This window comes from Mustela nivalis (genome assembly GCF_964662115.1).
Source record: "Mustela nivalis genome assembly, chromosome: 5".
Lineage (NCBI taxonomy): Eukaryota > Metazoa > Chordata > Mammalia > Carnivora > Mustelidae > Mustela > Mustela nivalis.
Window position 1 is genome coordinate 116277994 of NC_139024.1, and position 17379 is coordinate 116295372.

The 17379-nt window shown below is 51.7% G+C and overlaps 1 protein-coding gene across 6 annotated transcripts in view; it reads right to left on the bottom strand.

The window, feature by feature from the left end:
* Positions 1-576: 576 nt before the first annotated feature.
* ZNF76 (zinc finger protein 76) overlaps positions 577-17379 on the bottom strand; it is a 32587-nt gene continuing 15784 nt past the window's right edge. For 2 of the 6 annotated variants that reach the window (XM_082732374.1, XM_082732373.1), the window contains exons 2-14: positions 14306-14474; positions 9927-10007; positions 9738-9815; positions 8391-8590; positions 5891-6007; positions 5527-5602; positions 4861-4986; positions 4579-4758; positions 3606-3839; positions 3348-3511; positions 2476-2640; positions 1851-1964; positions 577-1441 (exon numbers count right to left, since the gene is read on the bottom strand). In XM_082732374.1, coding sequence (XP_082588500.1) covers positions 1337-1441; positions 1851-1964; positions 2476-2640; positions 3348-3511; positions 3606-3839; positions 4579-4758; positions 4861-4986; positions 5527-5602; positions 5891-6007; positions 8391-8590; positions 9738-9815; positions 9927-10007; positions 14306-14378 — 1713 coding nt within the window. In that variant the 5' untranslated portion in view covers positions 14379-14474 and the 3' untranslated portion in view covers positions 577-1336. Of the gene's footprint in view, positions 1442-1850; positions 1965-2462; positions 2641-3347; positions 3512-3605; positions 3840-4578; positions 4759-4860; positions 4987-5526; positions 5603-5890; positions 6008-8390; positions 8591-9737; positions 9816-9926; positions 10008-14305; positions 16563-16712; positions 16830-17379 lie in introns of those variants that run through there. The other 4 variants (XM_082732376.1, XM_082732377.1, XM_082732375.1 and 1 more) reach the window with 3 other exon arrangements.

Consider the following 17379-nt stretch of genomic DNA (forward strand, 5'->3'; position numbering starts at 1 on the left):
GAGGCAAACCCAAAGAGTTCTTCCCATCATGCCCCCCCCCTTCCCACCAGGGCTGGTCAGCCCTCCTACACTTTTCACTAAGGTCCAGTGGTGGCTTTGGAATTCCACAGCATGGTCCCAGTGGGCATCCCCAGAGCTGGGACTTCAGCACCATAGCAGCACAGTCATCGGAGACCCTCGCTAACCTTGGCAAAGGCACCTCCTACCCTGACTCCACTCTGGGGCTTTGCCCACTTGGAGACACTGACTATGCGCAGAGTGGGAGCTGGGCACGGAAGGGCTCAATATCATACAAGGAAAGGTAGGAAAAAACACAGTTCCTCTGAGCCAACCATCCCGATGCCTGAGATCCAACCAGAGCCTGGAAACAGTGGTCACCCTGGGCCTATCTGCCACTCTGGAGCCCACCTCCTTGGGTATGGGCAGGAAGCCACCTTACACCCGTGCCCCTGGTAGGCCGGTCCCATCAGTCTGGCACTGAGGCCGGGTGGGGTTGGTCCGGGGATACAGGGCTAGGAGCCTAATTCAACCAGCCCTGGTATCAAGGCTCAAAGTCGAAAGGAGGGAGGCAGGGGCCCACGTGGAAACTTGGAACTTTTATTAAATACTCATTCACCCATCTGCCACCACCAACCAGAGCAGGAAAAAAAATTATCAAAATGGAATTTAAAAAAACAAACCAAAACAAATTCAACCCAATCCCCAGTATGTACAAGGCCACTCCCTCCCTCTTTGCTGGAGAGGAGAGGGGTGGCTGGGGGATGGGTGGGGCTGGGCACCTTTCCAGCCACAGGCCCCTGAGCGGTTCTGCGGTGGCAGGAAACCCTGCTGCCAAGTGGCCAGGCACCTGGGCAGGCTTCCAGGGAGGTGGTTATTGCTGGGAGGAGCAGGGCTGGGCCTGGTCTGCTCCTGCTGGGCTGAGAGCTGGTAGCCCCTTCCCCTGGTGGGTGGTGACCAGTCAGAACAGAGGACCAGTCCCCACAGCAGTCCCAGTAGCCATCTGAGAAGGGGAGTGGACTGAGAGGAAGGGTGTTCTCTGGAGGAAGGAGAGTGGGCACCCAGCTGATTCTGAGGAGGGGATGCCCCAGTGCAGCCTGGTGATCAGCTTGTCCTCTTTAGCTCCTGACACCCTCCTCTGATTCCAGCTGTGCAGCCCTCCCCTGGAGCAGGGCCCCCGGCATCCCCTTCATTTAAGCTGTTTTCCTGCCGCCATCTCTCCCCGGAGACCTCTGTGACCACCTTCCAAGTGTCAGCCACAGCCCGGGCCCTTGGAGCAGGGATGCCTGTGCGGCATGGGGCCTCCTCCAACTCGCTGTGGAATCCAGCCCCCTGGGACTCAGCAGCCATTCTCTGACTCTGTGGCCTCCAGGGTCACGGCCCCTTGCTGCATGGCAGCAGTGGCCACGCTGATGGCCTCTTCTAAGGTCTGCTGCTCCTCTAGCTGTGGAGAAGGGGGAGAGAAGCAAGGAGAGAGTCAGCCACTCCCCACCAGACTCTAGTGCTAATGAGTATGTGGCCTGCTTTGCTGAATCCCCTCCATCCACCCAGTGCCACATACTGAACACTGTGGGGCCCCTGTGAATGGCAAGTTTGCTGATAGAGTCCCAATGGTCCCGGGTCAGGGAGAGGGGTCTGTTCACAGAAGGGGATCTCTGGCCAGAGGGGACCTCAGTAATCATCTACTTGAGCCCACTTATTTTCCTGATGAAGAAACAGAGGCACAAAGAGACAAAGGGTTTAGACTACCTGGCATTCTTTTTCGGGCTGAATGCCCTTCTCTTCAAGATCTCTGTCTCCTTCCTTTCCCCTCCTTATTCCCTCCTTTCTTAGGCTCTGGGACCTCAACCCACCTGCACGGCAATGTGCGTTCCGTTGGCTGTGGCCAACAGTGCCACCTGTTGGTGATGGAGGGATCCTACACTTGAGTCGTCGGCCACCACAGCCCCAGAGGTAATGATTGTAACCTGAAATATAAAAGAATGAGATTTTTCCAAGCCACCTATGTTACTCTCCCTCCCCCCAAGCCAAATAAAAATCCTTTCAAGCAAGGTGGCGTGGAACAAGCCAGAAGGGGATGGATAAAACCATTACGGGTCAGATTAATTAGTACGGGGCTCGGAGCTGAGTGAGGTGGCATTTTTTTCTCTGACTGAATTTAGGGATTTGGATTCATAGAAGGTCAGAGCTGCAAAAGACCCCGTGGTAATTTAATCTCATTTGAAAATGGACTGAAGCCCATGGAAAAATGACCTGCCTGTGGTGGCAAATTGAGTTAGAGGTAGATCAAGATTTAGACACTGTCTCTTGACCCCCCAGTGAAACGCTTTCCAGAGAACTGATGACGCAGAGGAGCCGTGGGGGGAAATCTTGGTCCCCATAAGAAGGCTGGACGAGGCTGGCCGGCACGTTAATGCCCACCCCACAAAAAGGAAGGACAAGAGAACAAGAAACCCCAAGCAAACCGCCTGGTCATACGGGCTGCGTCTGCGTGCCATCAGCGCTGACCATGGTGACCGTATGTGTGCCAGCTGTGGCAAGGTCATCGTCCTCACTGGGTATGGTGAGGGTGGTGCTGCTGTGCTGGGTCACCATGCTGATAGCACTCCCCAGGGCCTGAAGGTCTTCCGGGGACAGGCTGACCTGGCGACAGGAAGGAAGATGAGCTGGGAGTGCAGTGGCGGGCTGTCTGAGAGCCCCTGGGTACGGGCACCTGCGCTCGCAGACAAGGTTAGCTTCTTGAGAAGCTGGAAGACTCGCTTCATGTCACAGAGGGGGAGGGTCAGGGACAAGCAAGGAAAACAGGTCTTCATTTGCAAAAAGGAGATACTAGAAGAATTCTGTTGACCACTCCTATTTACCACCACTTTGTCTTGGGGCTCGTTTCTATTCAGTCTGGGGTCTCCACCCCAATTTCATCCTCATGTCAACTCCAAAAGACATAAGTATGCTTGTCAGCAAGGGTGCTGACAAGGGTCTTATCATACCGCTGGCTAGAAACCTCCGGCCTCCAGACCCCACACCATGCTCTGGTCCCCACATCAACACGCCTCTCTTAAGAAATGTCTCAGTCAGATGATCAGGACCTGTCGGCCTCCACATAAACAGGGAAGCTACTATTTGCTCTCAAAGTTCTAGAGGCTGAGGTGGAAGCTCAAGGAGAAGGGGCTGGCTGACAAGACTTGGGCCCCTGGGCCTCAGCTCTCTGAGCTCCATGAGGCGAAAAAGAGAACCTGGGCAGAGGTGGGGCTGTCAGAACTTCAGGAGTCCCCGGAGTGAGAAAGGGGACCAGCCAGAGTGGCTCACCCTATCCCCTCCCCTCCCCGTCCCCAACTCCCGGGGGCCTGTACCTGCTGGGCGCCATCCTGAGTGATCAGAGCCACCTGGGGGGCTCCGTCCTCCTCAGTCACCATGGCCACCTGGGCTGGCAGGTCATCACCCTCTTCCTTCACCTCTGAGAGGTAGGCAACTCGGGAGCGTTTGGGTGGTGGACTCTCCTCGGCGGCGCAGGCAGCTGCGAGAGGAGAGCCCGAGCTGACACCTGCCACCAGCGGGCCCCGGGGAGGCCTGGCCCGTCCCCGCTCTCACCTCCTGCCCGGAGCCCTCACCGTCGAGCTGCTGCTGCTCGTACAGGGCCTGCTCACTCTCCTCTGTGGCCTCGAGCTCGCCGTGGGCGCTGCGCTTGTGCATGGCCAGTGTGGAGGTCTGCCGGTAGGTCTTGCCACAGGCGCTACATGTGTACGGCTTGCAGTGCGTGTGTACCACATGGTGCTTGTACAGGCTCGAGTACTCGGTGAAGCGCTTCCCGCAGCCTGGCACCGTGCACACGTATGGCTTCTCCCCTGGGGACACTGGGCTGTGAGGGGGCGGGAACTGGGGCTGGCAAGGGGAAAGCTAAGGGGCCAGGGTGGGGGCAGGCAGGGCAGGGGAGGAGAGGGATTGAGACCGGGGACTCTCAACAGACATGGCTGGGGGTGACAGCCAGCAGAATGGAGGGGACAGGAGTGTGGGCCCACTGAGTCCAGAGCAAAGGCTGGGGCTCATGAAGGGACTGGTGGGGGGACGAGGCGGGGCTCGTGAAGGTGGAGGTTGTGACTAGGAGAGGCAAGAGATAGAGAGGGAGGATTGACGTAGCAGGGGTGATGGGGGAGGGAGGGGACATGTATGCCAAGAGATGACACAGAAGGCTGGACGAGCAATGTGACATTGGGGAGGGCGAACATATGTAGGAGTCGTATGGACAGTGGAGGAGGGGAGGAGCTAAGGGTGACATTTCAGTTTACTTTTCCCCCATCACAGCTGACCCTGGCCTTTTTCTGGAAGCTCAGTCAGAAGGGGAGATCTCAGGGTGGGTGCAGGGAAGTGGCAGGGAGCTGGAGAGGGCCAGTGGGACCTGTTGGACGGGACCAGACTGGAAAGGGGGGACCCCACTGAGCCCCCTCTCCCTGCCCACAGGCCAGCCTGCAGGGGCCAGCAGGAGGGCTTGGGGCTCAGAGTCGAGAACACATCTTAGGCCAAAAGCCCAGAGGCGAGAGGGCCAGGGCCTCAGAAGGGTCGCTTCTCGCATGCCGGCTGGCCCACCTGTATGGATGCGCACGTGGTTCTTGTAGTTGGTGGCGCTGGTGAAGCCGCGGCCACAGTGTGGCTCCGGGCAGGTGTAGGGCCGCTCGCCTGTGTGGGTGCGCACGTGTACTTTACGGATGTTCGATGTGGTGAAGGAGCGGCCGCAGCCCTCGAAGGGGCACCGGAATGGGCGTTCACCTGCAAACATGGGGTGCGTGGGGTGGGCTGGCTCAGGGAGAGGGATTGCGCCGGGATCAGGAGCTCCAGGTCCCAGTGTGAACCGGGCAAGGCCCAGCCTACCGGTGTGGGTCCGGACGTGCTTCTGCAGGTCTCCTGAGGTCTTGAAGGCCTTGCTGCACAGCTCCTCTGGGCACTTATATGGCTTTTCACCAGTGTGGGTGCGCACATGGCTCTTCAGCCCATATCCTGTCCGTGGGTGGGAGGGAGGGATGAGAAGAACGCTCAGGGAGCCTCAGCCCCCATGGCCTCATTATCCTAACTCAGAGGCTCTCCATCTTCAGGTGGGCTCCGTGTCGCTCCACGGCTCCTCAAGCACAAGAAGCCTGTTTTGGCCTCTATCCCTACCCAACCCCGGGCAGATCAGAGGGGCTGGAAAAACCCATGCTGCTCTCCTCCCCTCTTCTGGGCAGCCGGTGCCATTCTGGAATGTGCATCTGAGAGCCACGGCGAGAGGTTTCCAAGGGGAAATGAAGTCCGGAGAGACGTATGGCCCAAATACTCCATAACCAATGGAGGAGGGGGGTCTCTCTATCAAGCCCCGCTGATCCCTTTGCCGGCCTGGATTATGTTGCCCCCAATAACAGGGTTTCTACCAGACGGGCCCTGCAAGTCAGAGCGCTTGGACAGCAGGTGCTCCAGGAAGGCAGGAAATTCCCAAAGTAAATCTAGAACTTTCCACCCTCAGGTGGAAGCAGTCCACCTTTAGTCTTCTTCCAGGTAGGTTACCTGTGGCAAAGGCCTTTCCACAGCTGGGGAAATCACACCTGTACGGACGGTCACCCGTATGAGCTCTTTCGTGCACCTGTGAGGATAAGCAACCACAGGATCAGGGGGACTGAGGTATGCAGGGGCTCTTCAGTTGTCTTTAGGGCTCAGAGTATCAATAATGGCCACCTCCTCCAGGGGGCCCTCCCCGATTCTCTTCCTTCCTGCACTCTTCATGCCTGTCACCGGCCCCTGGTTTGACATTTCAGTACACTCATCTCTTCCTTTCAATAGGGCAGGGACCGGTTCTAGTCAAAGCGGTAAGGTATAATTACAGCCTGGTGGGGAAATCAGTAAAGCTGAAACGTGTGCGTGACAGCCTTACCTTTAAGTGATGAGCAGTGGTGTAGAGACGCCCACAGCCTTTGTAGCCACAGCGAAATGCTCTGTCCCCGACCTGCTGTCCTTTGCCATTATGGGGAACCTGGCTGTCATGCAGGACCTGAGGAAAAAAAAAATCCTGAGGTTCCTATCTGTATCTTCCTCAATGATGAGAGAGAAGAGGTGAGATATAGGCCCTAGCTGGCAGCTTATGACCCAGTATGCGGGGCTAGGCCTGCCGGGGGAGAAGGGCAATGGGGGGAGACGGACCGAGACAGACAGGAAACAGGCACCGAAGCACGCTGCAGAGGAAACAGGGCTGACATGTGGAGTCTCCACCCACCTGTCAAGGATAGAGGGAGGACTCAATGTCACAGGGGCTGTGACAGCTATGGAAGACAGGCCACCTCCCAGACAGCTAGGTAAGGTGGCCATTCAGGCCACCCCCAAGCTAGGCTTTTACAAAAAATATTTTTAAAAATTTGTTTATTCATGAGGGGGGCAGAGCATGCAAGGAGCATGGCAGGGGAGGGGCAGAGGGAAAGAGAATCTCAAGCAGACTCCATGCTGAGCGTGGAGCCGGACACAGGGCTCAATCTCAGGACACAGAGATCATGACCTGAGCTGAAACCAGGAGCCAGGCACTCAACCAACTGTGCCACCCAGGTACTCCTTAAGATTTTTTTTTTTTTTTAAAGATTTTAGTTATTTATTCATGAGAGACAGAGAGAGAGAGGCAGAGGGCGAAGCAGGCTCCCCAAGAAGCACGGAGCCCAATGGGGGACTCAATCCCAGGACCCCGAAATCATGACCTGAGCCGAAGGTAGATGCTTAACCATTTGAGCCACCCAGGTGCCCCTTAAGATTTTATTTTTAAGTAATCTCTACACCCAGTATGGGACTTGAACCTACAACCCTGAGATCAGAAGTCCCATGCTCCACTGACTGAGCCAGCCAAGGGCCCCAGCAACCCCCACTCTTGACCACATGCACCTAGGAGGCTGCAGCTCCAGGCTGATGTGAGGAGACCCCTCCCTCCCTGTGGGAAGCCTGTGCTCAGCAGGGGCATCAACAAGGGGGCCTGCTTCAGGGATACGCTCACCTGGGTTCACCAGGGTGAGGTACAAGCAGCAAACCAGAAACACCTGGGACAGGGGCCTGCAGGTCCTCACCAGGAGTTTTAGCTCTAATCACAGCACCCAGCTGGCTGACTGGGAGCACCAAGTCCTCCCTTGTCATTTCTCTCGGGGACACTGCTGGAGCCACCCACTTCACACCTGCCCCGGGGCTTCAGGGAGCCTTTATTGCTCTTCCGCTTTCCTGAGCAGGGTCCTGCTGGGACTGTCCCTTAGTCTTCATTTCCAGGACACTTTGGTCTGCCCAGGAGCTCCTGAAATGGAACTCTGGAAGGGATGGGAAGTAGGGGATGAATTGATGAAGCCAAATTCATGGCAAGGTCTGTCAGCTCCAGAACAGGGGGTAAAGTAGCTGACAATATTTCACAGACACTGGGGAATTGGAGGGGGACAGTGTCACAGGTGGCCAGGCCTGCTTGGCAGGCTAACCCACTCAGGTGTTCAGATTTCATTCCCATGCCTCACTGGTTCTCAGGGAATCAAGGAACTTCAGGGTTGGACGTGACCTCTGAGGTCATCTAGTCCTGTCTCATCATCTCAGAGGCGCAAGCTAAGGCCTGGGAGCAGAATGACTCACTCAAGGTCAGACTAGATAGTAGCAGCTCTCAGGGGTTTTGATTCAAAGCCCAGTTGTCTTTCTAAAAGCAGCAAGTCTCAAAGAGCCCAAAGCAATCTTCTATCGAGTTTTGTTTTTCATGTTGGAAAGACACGAGAGTTTCCTCCTCTCCTCTGATACTGTAGCATAGTCTTATTATAAAAACAACTGCCCCCCCCCCCAATCTTCGGGTAACATTTGTGGTCCAGGGAGCCCTGCCATTTTCACCCCAGGGAGGGTGCCCCCGGTCTGGCATGCTCACAGATCTCATTGCCCCCATCCTCCGTGGGCGGGACCACCACTCTGGCAGAGACAGTGCTGATTGACCCTGGGAGAGACCAGCTCTTCCTCCTTCGAAGCTGAGCTACAGTACAGGGCCTGTGGCCCAAGAATCCCAGCTACTCTGCCACATCTGCCCCCGTCACTGCCTACTGAGGTTACGTCCCCAAATGACTACATGAGTTGCCGAGAACAAATAAATCCGAGACCAGCCCAACTCGGTGGCCCAGAAATCTAATAAAAGTCGCTGGCTCTAAGTCGCCACTGGTCCCTTGCAGCCACCTTCCCTCGGCAGAGTTGGCATACACTAGAGGGAGCATCAACAGCAGTCGATGGCCCCAGTCATGCTGTCATGTGCTCTCTGGACGGTGATGTCAAGGGAGCCAGTGTGAAGGGGCAAGAAGGGGAGTCATAGAAGAGCTCTTGTCCCCTACAGTGGTGGTGGTCAGGTGGCCAAGGGAGTAGATGGGCCACGTCAGGCTTGGCGAGCTCACCTTGCTGGCATACTGCTCCAGGGCCACCACCGTGTCTGCAGTGAAGCCCTCATCATCCTCTGTGGCCAGGTCCTCCAAGCCCACCTCCGTCTGCACGGCCAGGATGGCGCTGTCTGCTGGCATAGCCACGGGGTGGTGAATGTAGGCAGTGGAGCCGTCTTCCAGTTGGACGGCTTCCAGGGCGTTGGGGTCATAGCCCTCTGCAGGGAACATGCAATTAGTCCTGAGGCCGCACAAGGGCAAGACATATGGCGGGCACCCTAGCGTTAAGGTAACAAAAGGCACATATGCCAAGGAAGCTTTCAGCATCTCCTGGTCACCCCCTTGGTGAGTCACTCTGGCTAACCCTTCTTCGGGGGCTGACTCTCCCAAGATAAAGGTCTCCTTTGAAACTCTGGGAACTCACAAGGTCCCTGAGGACCCAAGGGGACCATCATCATCATCACCTTCACGACCACAAGAACCTCCTAACTGGTGGCCCTCCAATTATCTCCAGGCCACACACCATCCAGAGAAATCTTTGCAGGACACAGAGGAGATCATGTTACCCGATGGTTCTACTACTGCCCACCAGTCTCAGGATAAAGACCAACAACCAAACCCTCATCTTGACATCCTGGGCCCTGCCTTTATCGTCTTACCTCCCTCATTCCCCCTGCTGCCCTGGCTCCTAGCATGGAATGAAGCATGCCTTTCTTCCTCCTCCCATCTCTGAGCCTCACATGCTGTTCCTTCTGTTCCCTGCCATCCCTCTTCCTCCAGCTAAGTCTACACTTCAGCTCTCAGCCTGAGTGTCACGTTCGCAGAGAAGCCTGAGCATCACGTTCGCATAGAAGCCCTCCCTGCACTGATCTCTGCTTATGATGATCAGTTCTTCGGTGACCGTTCATCTCACTTCTGTCTCCCCTGCTAGCCTCTAGGAGAGCAGGCCCACCTTTGTCCTTACTTGTACACACCACACCTAAAACAAGGTCTGGCATGCAGTGGTTGCTCAAGAAACTACTGGTAGAAGGAATAAATCATTATTCCTCAGTACTTAGAGACTTCAGTCTTAAATGTTACTAAATCTTTACTGCTGGCCTTGGATGACATCCTTGGGTCCTGTTTAAAGCCCCAAGACTTTGCAGCTGTGTTAGAGACAAAGCCACCACTGAGGCCCAAGCTAGTGAGCCCAGGGGCTCAGTTTCCCGGAGGCAGAAATTGCCACTCCAAGGGTGGGCACCAGGGAAGGTAGGTGAGCCTGCTAATCCCGTCGAGCTTGGGGACTGCAGCTCCCAAGGCCATGCCCCAACTTCAGCCAATTCTGCCTCCCTTCCGCCCCACCAGTCGTGATGACTGTGACCCCACCTTTGGGTGTGCGGTGTATGTAGGCCATGCTGCCATCTTCCAGCTGTACAGGCTGTCCATCCTCGAAGGAGAGAGCTTCTGTAAGGAGAGCAATCCTTGCCTTTCTCTGGAGCTCGATGCCATCCCAGCCCTCCCTCGGTGGGTGCTGCCTGGCCTCCAGGAGGCTGGGGTGTCTTGGGGTGCCCTCACCTTTCTGCACCGTCACTTGGTGAATGTATGCGGTGGTCCCGTCCTCGAGCTGGATCACTTGCCCTTCCAGCAGCTTCTCTCCTGTGAAGGTGGAAATGTAGAGAAGCAGTTCAGGCCCTGAAGAGGGTCAAGGGACACCTGCCTGCTTCTCGAAGAGGTCTGTTTGAGGCATAGTTTGCATGTCTAAGCATGGGTGACATGCCCTACGTCCCCTGCTCTTTGATTCCTTAGGCCTGGGCCTCAGATGAACCAGGAGTGAAGACATCCCACCATGAGGAACCCTAGAGCCCCCAACAGATTCCCTTCCTCTATTCAAGGAGGAGCACCTTCATTTATTATTCCATCCATGCTCGGTGAAGAGGGGACTTCCAGCCTAACGGTGAGCTGCCAAGAATGATCTAAATAGAGAACAAAAAAGGCCCTGAAACCTGGAAAGACCTCAGTAGGTCAAAATTCAGCACTCTAACTGAACTAACAAAATGAAATACATTCCTTGTCTCCCACTGTGCAGTATGCTCGGAACTAGACTGTCTAATAAGCTTGTGGTTAAAAGCAAGTGGTTCTGGAACTGTCCAGGGGTCCTGGGTTTGAGTTTTAGCTCTACCTCTGACTAGCTGTGTGTTCTACGACAGTTTATGTAACTTTTCTGTGCCTCAGTTTTCCCCCTCTTGAAAAGAGGATTAAAAACTGTGTTTCTGTCACTGGGTTGTTGTGAGGGTTAAATGGATTAAGGAATGTAAAACAATGCCAGGAACGTGGGTGGTCAGCCCTCAGTAAGCCTTTTTTTTTTTAAAGAATTATTTATTTGATAGAGGGCGAGTGGCAGGGGAGGGGCAGAAAGAGAGAGAGAACTTTAGCAGACTTCCATGCTGAGCGTGGAACCTATTGTGGGGCTTGATCCTGTGAGCCTGAGATCACGTCCTGAGTGGAAACCAAAAGTCAGATGCCCAACCGACTGTGCCCCCCAAGAGCCCCAAGCCTTAGCTTTTATCATCAGAAACCTGATCTCCCATTTTAGAAGAAACAGAAAATAAAGCAATGGAAAGCTAATGTGGACACCAACAGCCGTGCTATGGCTTATTCTCTAGGCCTGTTCCACTGCCACTGTGGGGAACATCTCCTTCACTCATCTCTGATGTTTTCATTTCATTTTTCTAATTAAAAGATGACTCACCTAAGACAGCAAGAAGTATGAAACATAAAGACTCCAGAGTTCCTGAGATATTACTCTTCCTTTACCTCAGATCTTTACTGGGAAGCACTTTTTTTTCTTTTTAAAAATTTCATTTATTTATTTTTAGAGAAAGTGGAGGGTTGAGGGGTAAGCTTACTGGGAAGCACTTACAAGAGCAACAGGCTCTTTGGTTTAGAATTAGGATTAGACAGGGATGCCTGGGTGGCTAAGTCAGTTAATTGTCTGCCTTCCACTCAGGTTATGATCCCAGGGTCCTGGGATTGAGTCCCACATCAGGCTCCTTGTTCAGCAGGGAGCCTGCTTCTCCCTCGGCCTGCTGTTCCCCTTGCTTGTGCGCGCTCTCTCTCTGACAAATAATATAGGATTAGACAGGCCTCTCCTGATATCCAGTGAGTTTCCCAGGGAATGAGGGGGAAAGAAGCAAGAAAGGTAAGAAAGGAGAGGGAAGAGTTTGTGACAAGTGGTTTGCTTACTCCATTCTTCCCAAGTTTCAGGTTTAGTAATTTGAGCTCTGATGATGTGGGAAAAACACCAGGCAGCTGCTTCTGGCCTAACTCTGCTATCTCTCCCTCAGAAAAATCCCCATACTTGCCTCCATGCCATCTTCTTGGATCAGTAACCCACAGTTTTACAACTTAGCTAAAGACCGGTGAGGCAGAGACAAAGGTAAGAAGGAGTTCTAAAGGCAGTTAGCAGAGGGCGTGGGACCCCGTCACCTCCACCCATTCGTGAGCCATGGGCTTCCCTGCATTTGATGCCTTCTCTGTCACGGCCAGGGCACCGCACTCGGGGTTCTGAGAGCAGGACCAGAGTTTCTGCTGGCACAGTCACTGCTGCTTCAAGGCACAAGACCAAAGGTTGAGAAGGGTTACTTGAGACAAGATTTCAACCTAGAATCCCCTCTCACAGCAGAGACGACAATGCGAAGGGCCAGGCGGGAAGGATGGCTGGCTGACACGGTCTTCATGTCCCGCGATGGAGAGGTAGCCGTATGTTCCCGTGGGCCCCAGTGCATTTTGGTTCACAGGACACTCTCCCACTCTCAAAAATGTTGGCTTGAATAACACATTTTATGCTCACCCTGATGACCGATAAATCTGATAAACTTTTAGAGCCGCCTAAGCTGGCCCCAAAGAGAGAGGGCTGCTGACAAGGACAGTGCCCTGGTTACGAGCTTCAGAGGAGCTCACTGCAGGGGAGAGATGGTGTCTAGGACAGTGTGGTCCTGGTTCCCGAAGGCCGACTCCCCCCTCAGGAGTGTGAAATCAGTTGTGAGTCTGTGTGCACACACACTGTGGAGCCACGAAGCAGCCAGAAAACAGAGAGTAGAGAGAGAGAGAGAGAAAAAGGGTGGGCGTGGGGGTGTGGGGATGCAGGGAGACCCACACATGAAAGGGAAAGACCTAGGAAAACTGGGTGGCTCTCTCAGGCCAAGCGTGGCCACTCGACCATTCATTCACACACGGTCATTTCCATACTTCCATTCTTCTGTTTCAGCCTGCTGCACCTGCCACAGAGGGGCAAGATCCGTGATAGGGAGTCTGCCAAGAGTTTCAAGCTTCCAAAGTATTCTAGAGAAGTGCTGCTCTCAAGCGGATGGACGAAGTCAACCAGGCCCACATATCATGGACAGCTCTTGACAAAAAACCTTTCCAGGGACGCCTGGGTGGCTCAGTTGGTTGGACGACTGCCTTCGGCTCAGGTCATGATCCTGGAGTCCCGGGATAGAGTCCCACATTGGGCTCCCAGCTCCACGGGGAGTCTGCTTCTCTCTCTGACCTTCTCCTCACTCATGATCTCTTTCACTGTCTCTCTCTCAAACAAATAAATAAATAAATAAATCTTAAAAAAAAAAAACCTTTCCAGAAGGCAACCCTCCCCAACCCAACACTGTCTTAGGGAAAGAGTTTACTGATGAGATTAAGGGGCCTCTCTGAGGTCATCAGGAAGCAGACAATTTAAAATAAAATCAACAGACAATTTCTCTTGGGAACTGACATACACTTGCACAATGTGCTGAAACGAAGGCAGGCAATGTTGCAATTACAGCGCATTCAGGAGGACGGTGGTGCTCAGAGTCCGGAAGAGGCAAAATAAAGCGCAGGAGCGAGGCAATGTTGGCCCAGTGCTGTGCAAGGAGGACAGGCAGGCCATCTGGCATGCCTGAGAATGCTGGTGAGAAAGGAGGCTGTCAGAGCAGTGCGCGTCCCTGGCCCGAAGGCCCTGTCCTTCAGTGACATTCAGTTCTCACTTTACAACACACCTTGATTTTAAGTTGCAGAGAGAATGGAATTTCAGGGGATTCCAAATTTCAGATAAACAGCCAATTCTTTTTCAGTACTTTGTATTATTACTTTGTTACGTTTGTTTTATTTTTTAAGATTTCATTTATTTATGTGAGAGAGAAAGAGAGAGCGCTTACAAGCAGGGGCAGAGGGAAAGGGAGAAGCAAACTCCTCACTGAGCAGGAAGCCCGACATGGGGCTTGATCCCAGAAACCCTGGATCACAACCTGAGCCTAAGGCAGACACTTAACCAACTGAGTCACCCAGGTGCCCCATTATTTTACTAGTTTTAGTGCTTAATCCCATGTTTACACATATCTATCCCATGCAGTATTTGGGATATACTTATACTAGAAAATTATTATCTATTATTATAAAATTATTATTATCTATCTGCAATTCAGTTTTTTTTTTTTTCAATTCAAATTTAAGTGTATACCCTTGTATTTTTATTCTGAGAACCTTACTAGGACCTAACATATGATATCTACGCTTGGGTGTCCCGCTCTGTACATGGTTTAACTTACTTGAAAGTTTCTAGAGAGCACCCAGAAACTGGACAGGGAATTTATTTGAAAAGCAGGAAGTCATATAACCAACACGGTGTTCATTCATTTCCAGAAATATTTATGAACTACTTACCGCACATAAGAAATTATGCCTTTCAAAGGTCTTGGTTCTTCCAGCTGGGCTAGTCAGATTTTCTAGGCTGGCCTGCCTCAATGGCATTTTCTTTTAAAGAGTTCCCTTTTTGTCAGTGACCTCATGAAATTCTCCTGCTGAGTAAGTTGTGGCATGCAAGCAGGAGGGCACAGTCGTGGGGAGACTCTAAGAATGGGACATTCCTCTCCAGAGGCTGGAGGACAGGATGAGATTCTGGGGTACCTGGAAATACTCACCTTTGACAGCTTGCTGGACATAGGCTGTCGTCCCATCACTGAGGGTCACCGTTTGCAGCCCCAAGCTTTCCATGGCAAACTGCTACTCGTACACTCAGACATGAAGTTGGCTTCTGGCCAGCACCAAGAGCCACAGCTGAGGTCAGAGATTTCCTTCTGGGTCACAAGTCTGAGAAAATGGACAGTGTCACATTAGGAGCTGCACAGCTTCCTCCTGCTACAAGGATACATAAAGAAAGAGTGAACGAGGCCAGCTAAGAAGAAAGGAAGATGAATTCTTCAAAGTATAAAACTATGTTTGCTTTCGTGAAGAAGGAGCAAGATAGAAATATTAAAGAATTTCTAAAAGTTGAGCATACAACAGAAGCACGCCAGCCAAGATTCAATGATCAAAACCCACTTTTAAACTCACTCTCCTGGGGCACCTGGGTGGCTCAGTCCATTAAGCGCCTGCTCAGGTCATGATATCAGGGTTTTGGGATCAAGCCACAGGTCAGGCTCCCTGCTCAGTGGGGACTCTGCTTCTCACTCTCCCTCTGCCCCTCCCCCTGCTTCTGCTTGCTCTCTCTGTTTCTCTCAAATAAATAAGTAAAATCTTTAAACTAACTCTCCTTAGGAGGAAGCCCCATTAAAGGCAGGCTGCCAGTCCCAGTGCTGCTGGTTCTGGGGAGCACACATCACATCTCCACATTCTGACAGCTCTCCTACGCTCAGTTCAATCTAACCACTGGCCTTGTTGACCATCATCACTGAACATCCCACAGGCATCACAAACAGAACAAGCCCCAACAGACTCACGATGTGCTCCCTGGAACTGTTCCTCTTCCAGTATCCCCTATCCCTGGGCTGGCATTCCCAGCCACCCAGAATAGGTGGGGTTATCCTTGATTCCTCCTCTTCCCTCAAAAGTCTAGATACACCACTACCCGACACCATACACAAAAATTAACACAAAAGGGATTAAACATTTGAATGTAAGACCTGAAACTATAGAACTTCTAGAAAAAAATAGGTGGCTCCCTGACATGGTCTTGGCCATAATTTTTTGGATTTGACACCAAAAACAAAGGAAACAAAAGCGAAAATAAACAAGTGGGACTACATCAAACCAAAAAAGTTCCTGTACAGCGAAGGAAACCACCAACAAAATGAAAAGGCAACCTACAGAAAGGGGGAAAATCACACATCTGATAAGGGGTTAATATCCAGGAGATATGAACAGCTCATACAACTTAATAGCAAAACCCCCAAACAGTTCAATTAAAAACCAGGCAGAGGATCTGATTTGACATTTTCCAAAGAAGACATCCAAATGGCCAACGGTTACATGAAAAGATGCTCGACATCCCTAATCGTGAGAGAAATGCAAATCAAAGCCACAATGAGACACCACCTGTTAGAATGCCTATTATCAAAAAGACACAAAATAGCAAGTGTTGGGGAGGATGTGGACAAAAGGGAACCCTTGTGCACTGTTAGCGGGAATGGAAATTGGTGTAAATTGGAAAATAATATGGAGGTTCCTCAAAAACTTAAGAATAAAACTACCATTTGATCCAGCAGTTCCACTTCTGGGTATCTGTCCAAAGAAAATAAAAACACTGACTCGAAAAGACACACACATTCATCATTATTTACAATAGCCAAGGCCTGGAAACAACTCCAGTGTCCACGGATGGATGAATGGATAAAGAAACTGTAGTGCATATATACAACAGGATACTATTTAGTCACCAAAAAAGGGGGAATCTTGCCATCTGTGACAACATGGATGGACCTAGATGGTATCATGCTAAGTGATATAAGTCAAAGACAAATGCCATGTGATCTCACTCATGTAATATTAAAAAAAAAAAAAAAAATACCCCAACTCATAGGTACAGAGAACAGATTGGTGGTTGCCAGAGGCAGGGGTTAGGGATAGGCAAAATGGATCAAGAGAGTTAAAAGGTACAAACTTCCAGTTACAAAATAAGTAAGTCGTGGGGATGTAAAGTATAGCATGATAGCATGGGGACCATAGTTAGTAATACTGAACTGCATATCTGACTGTTGCTAGAATAAATCTTGAAAATTCCCAACTCAAGAAAACAATCTGTAATTACGTAAGGTGATGGATATTAACCAAACTAACTGTGGTGATCATTTTGGAATACACACAAATATTAAGTCATTATGTGGCATATCTAAAACTTAAATATAATGTTGTACATCAATTATACCTCAATTAAAAACAATTTTAAAAAGCTTAAGAAGTCTATGTACTTACTTCGGATGAATATCACCTCTCACATCTCAACTACTCTGAGAGCCTCCTAATGTATGTCCTCAAATAAACCCTTGCCTGTTTCCTAGGCATTTTGTAATATTGTGTCAGAGTGACAAAAAAAAAAAAAAAAAAAAGCACAGGGGCACCTAAGTGGCTCAGTGAGTTAAGCATCTGCCTTCAGCTCAGGTTGTGATCTCGAGGTCCTGGGATTAAGCCCCACGTCAGGTTCCCTGGTCAGCAGGGAATCTGCTTCTCCCTCTTCCCGCCCCCTCCCCTGCTCATGCTCTAATAAATACAATCTTTGAGGGGTGGGGGGAGTACAAACCTAAATCCACCACTTCCATGATCAGAACTCCTCAGCGCTACCTCTTCCTAGCACTCACACTCCTACAGTCATCTCCTTCAGTACTCATCACTGTCCCTTTCACATCTGTTGCCCACACAGGACTTTAGGCTCCAGCCTGGTTTCTGGTTCACTGTGGGCGCTCTGCAAATCCTTGTGCAGTGACTCACCGGGTCCTTGTGTGAAAGGAGGGGGCTCCTGGGGCATCCTCCTGGCAAGACTTCCTTTGCATTCACCCTACTTGAGCCAGAGCCCACAGTTGCGAAGCCTTGTTCAAGGTTTAGCAGTTAAGATTCCCACTGCCGCCCAACCACAGAATTCCCCTGGACTTGGCATCTGGACTGCCTACTTGGTACTCACTATCTCCGGACTGATCTTCTCAGTCAGTGCTGCCCAAACTGTTTTCATGTCGGGGCAGCCAGAGAGAAGGATGTTTGTATGTGGCAGATGCTGCTGCTTAAA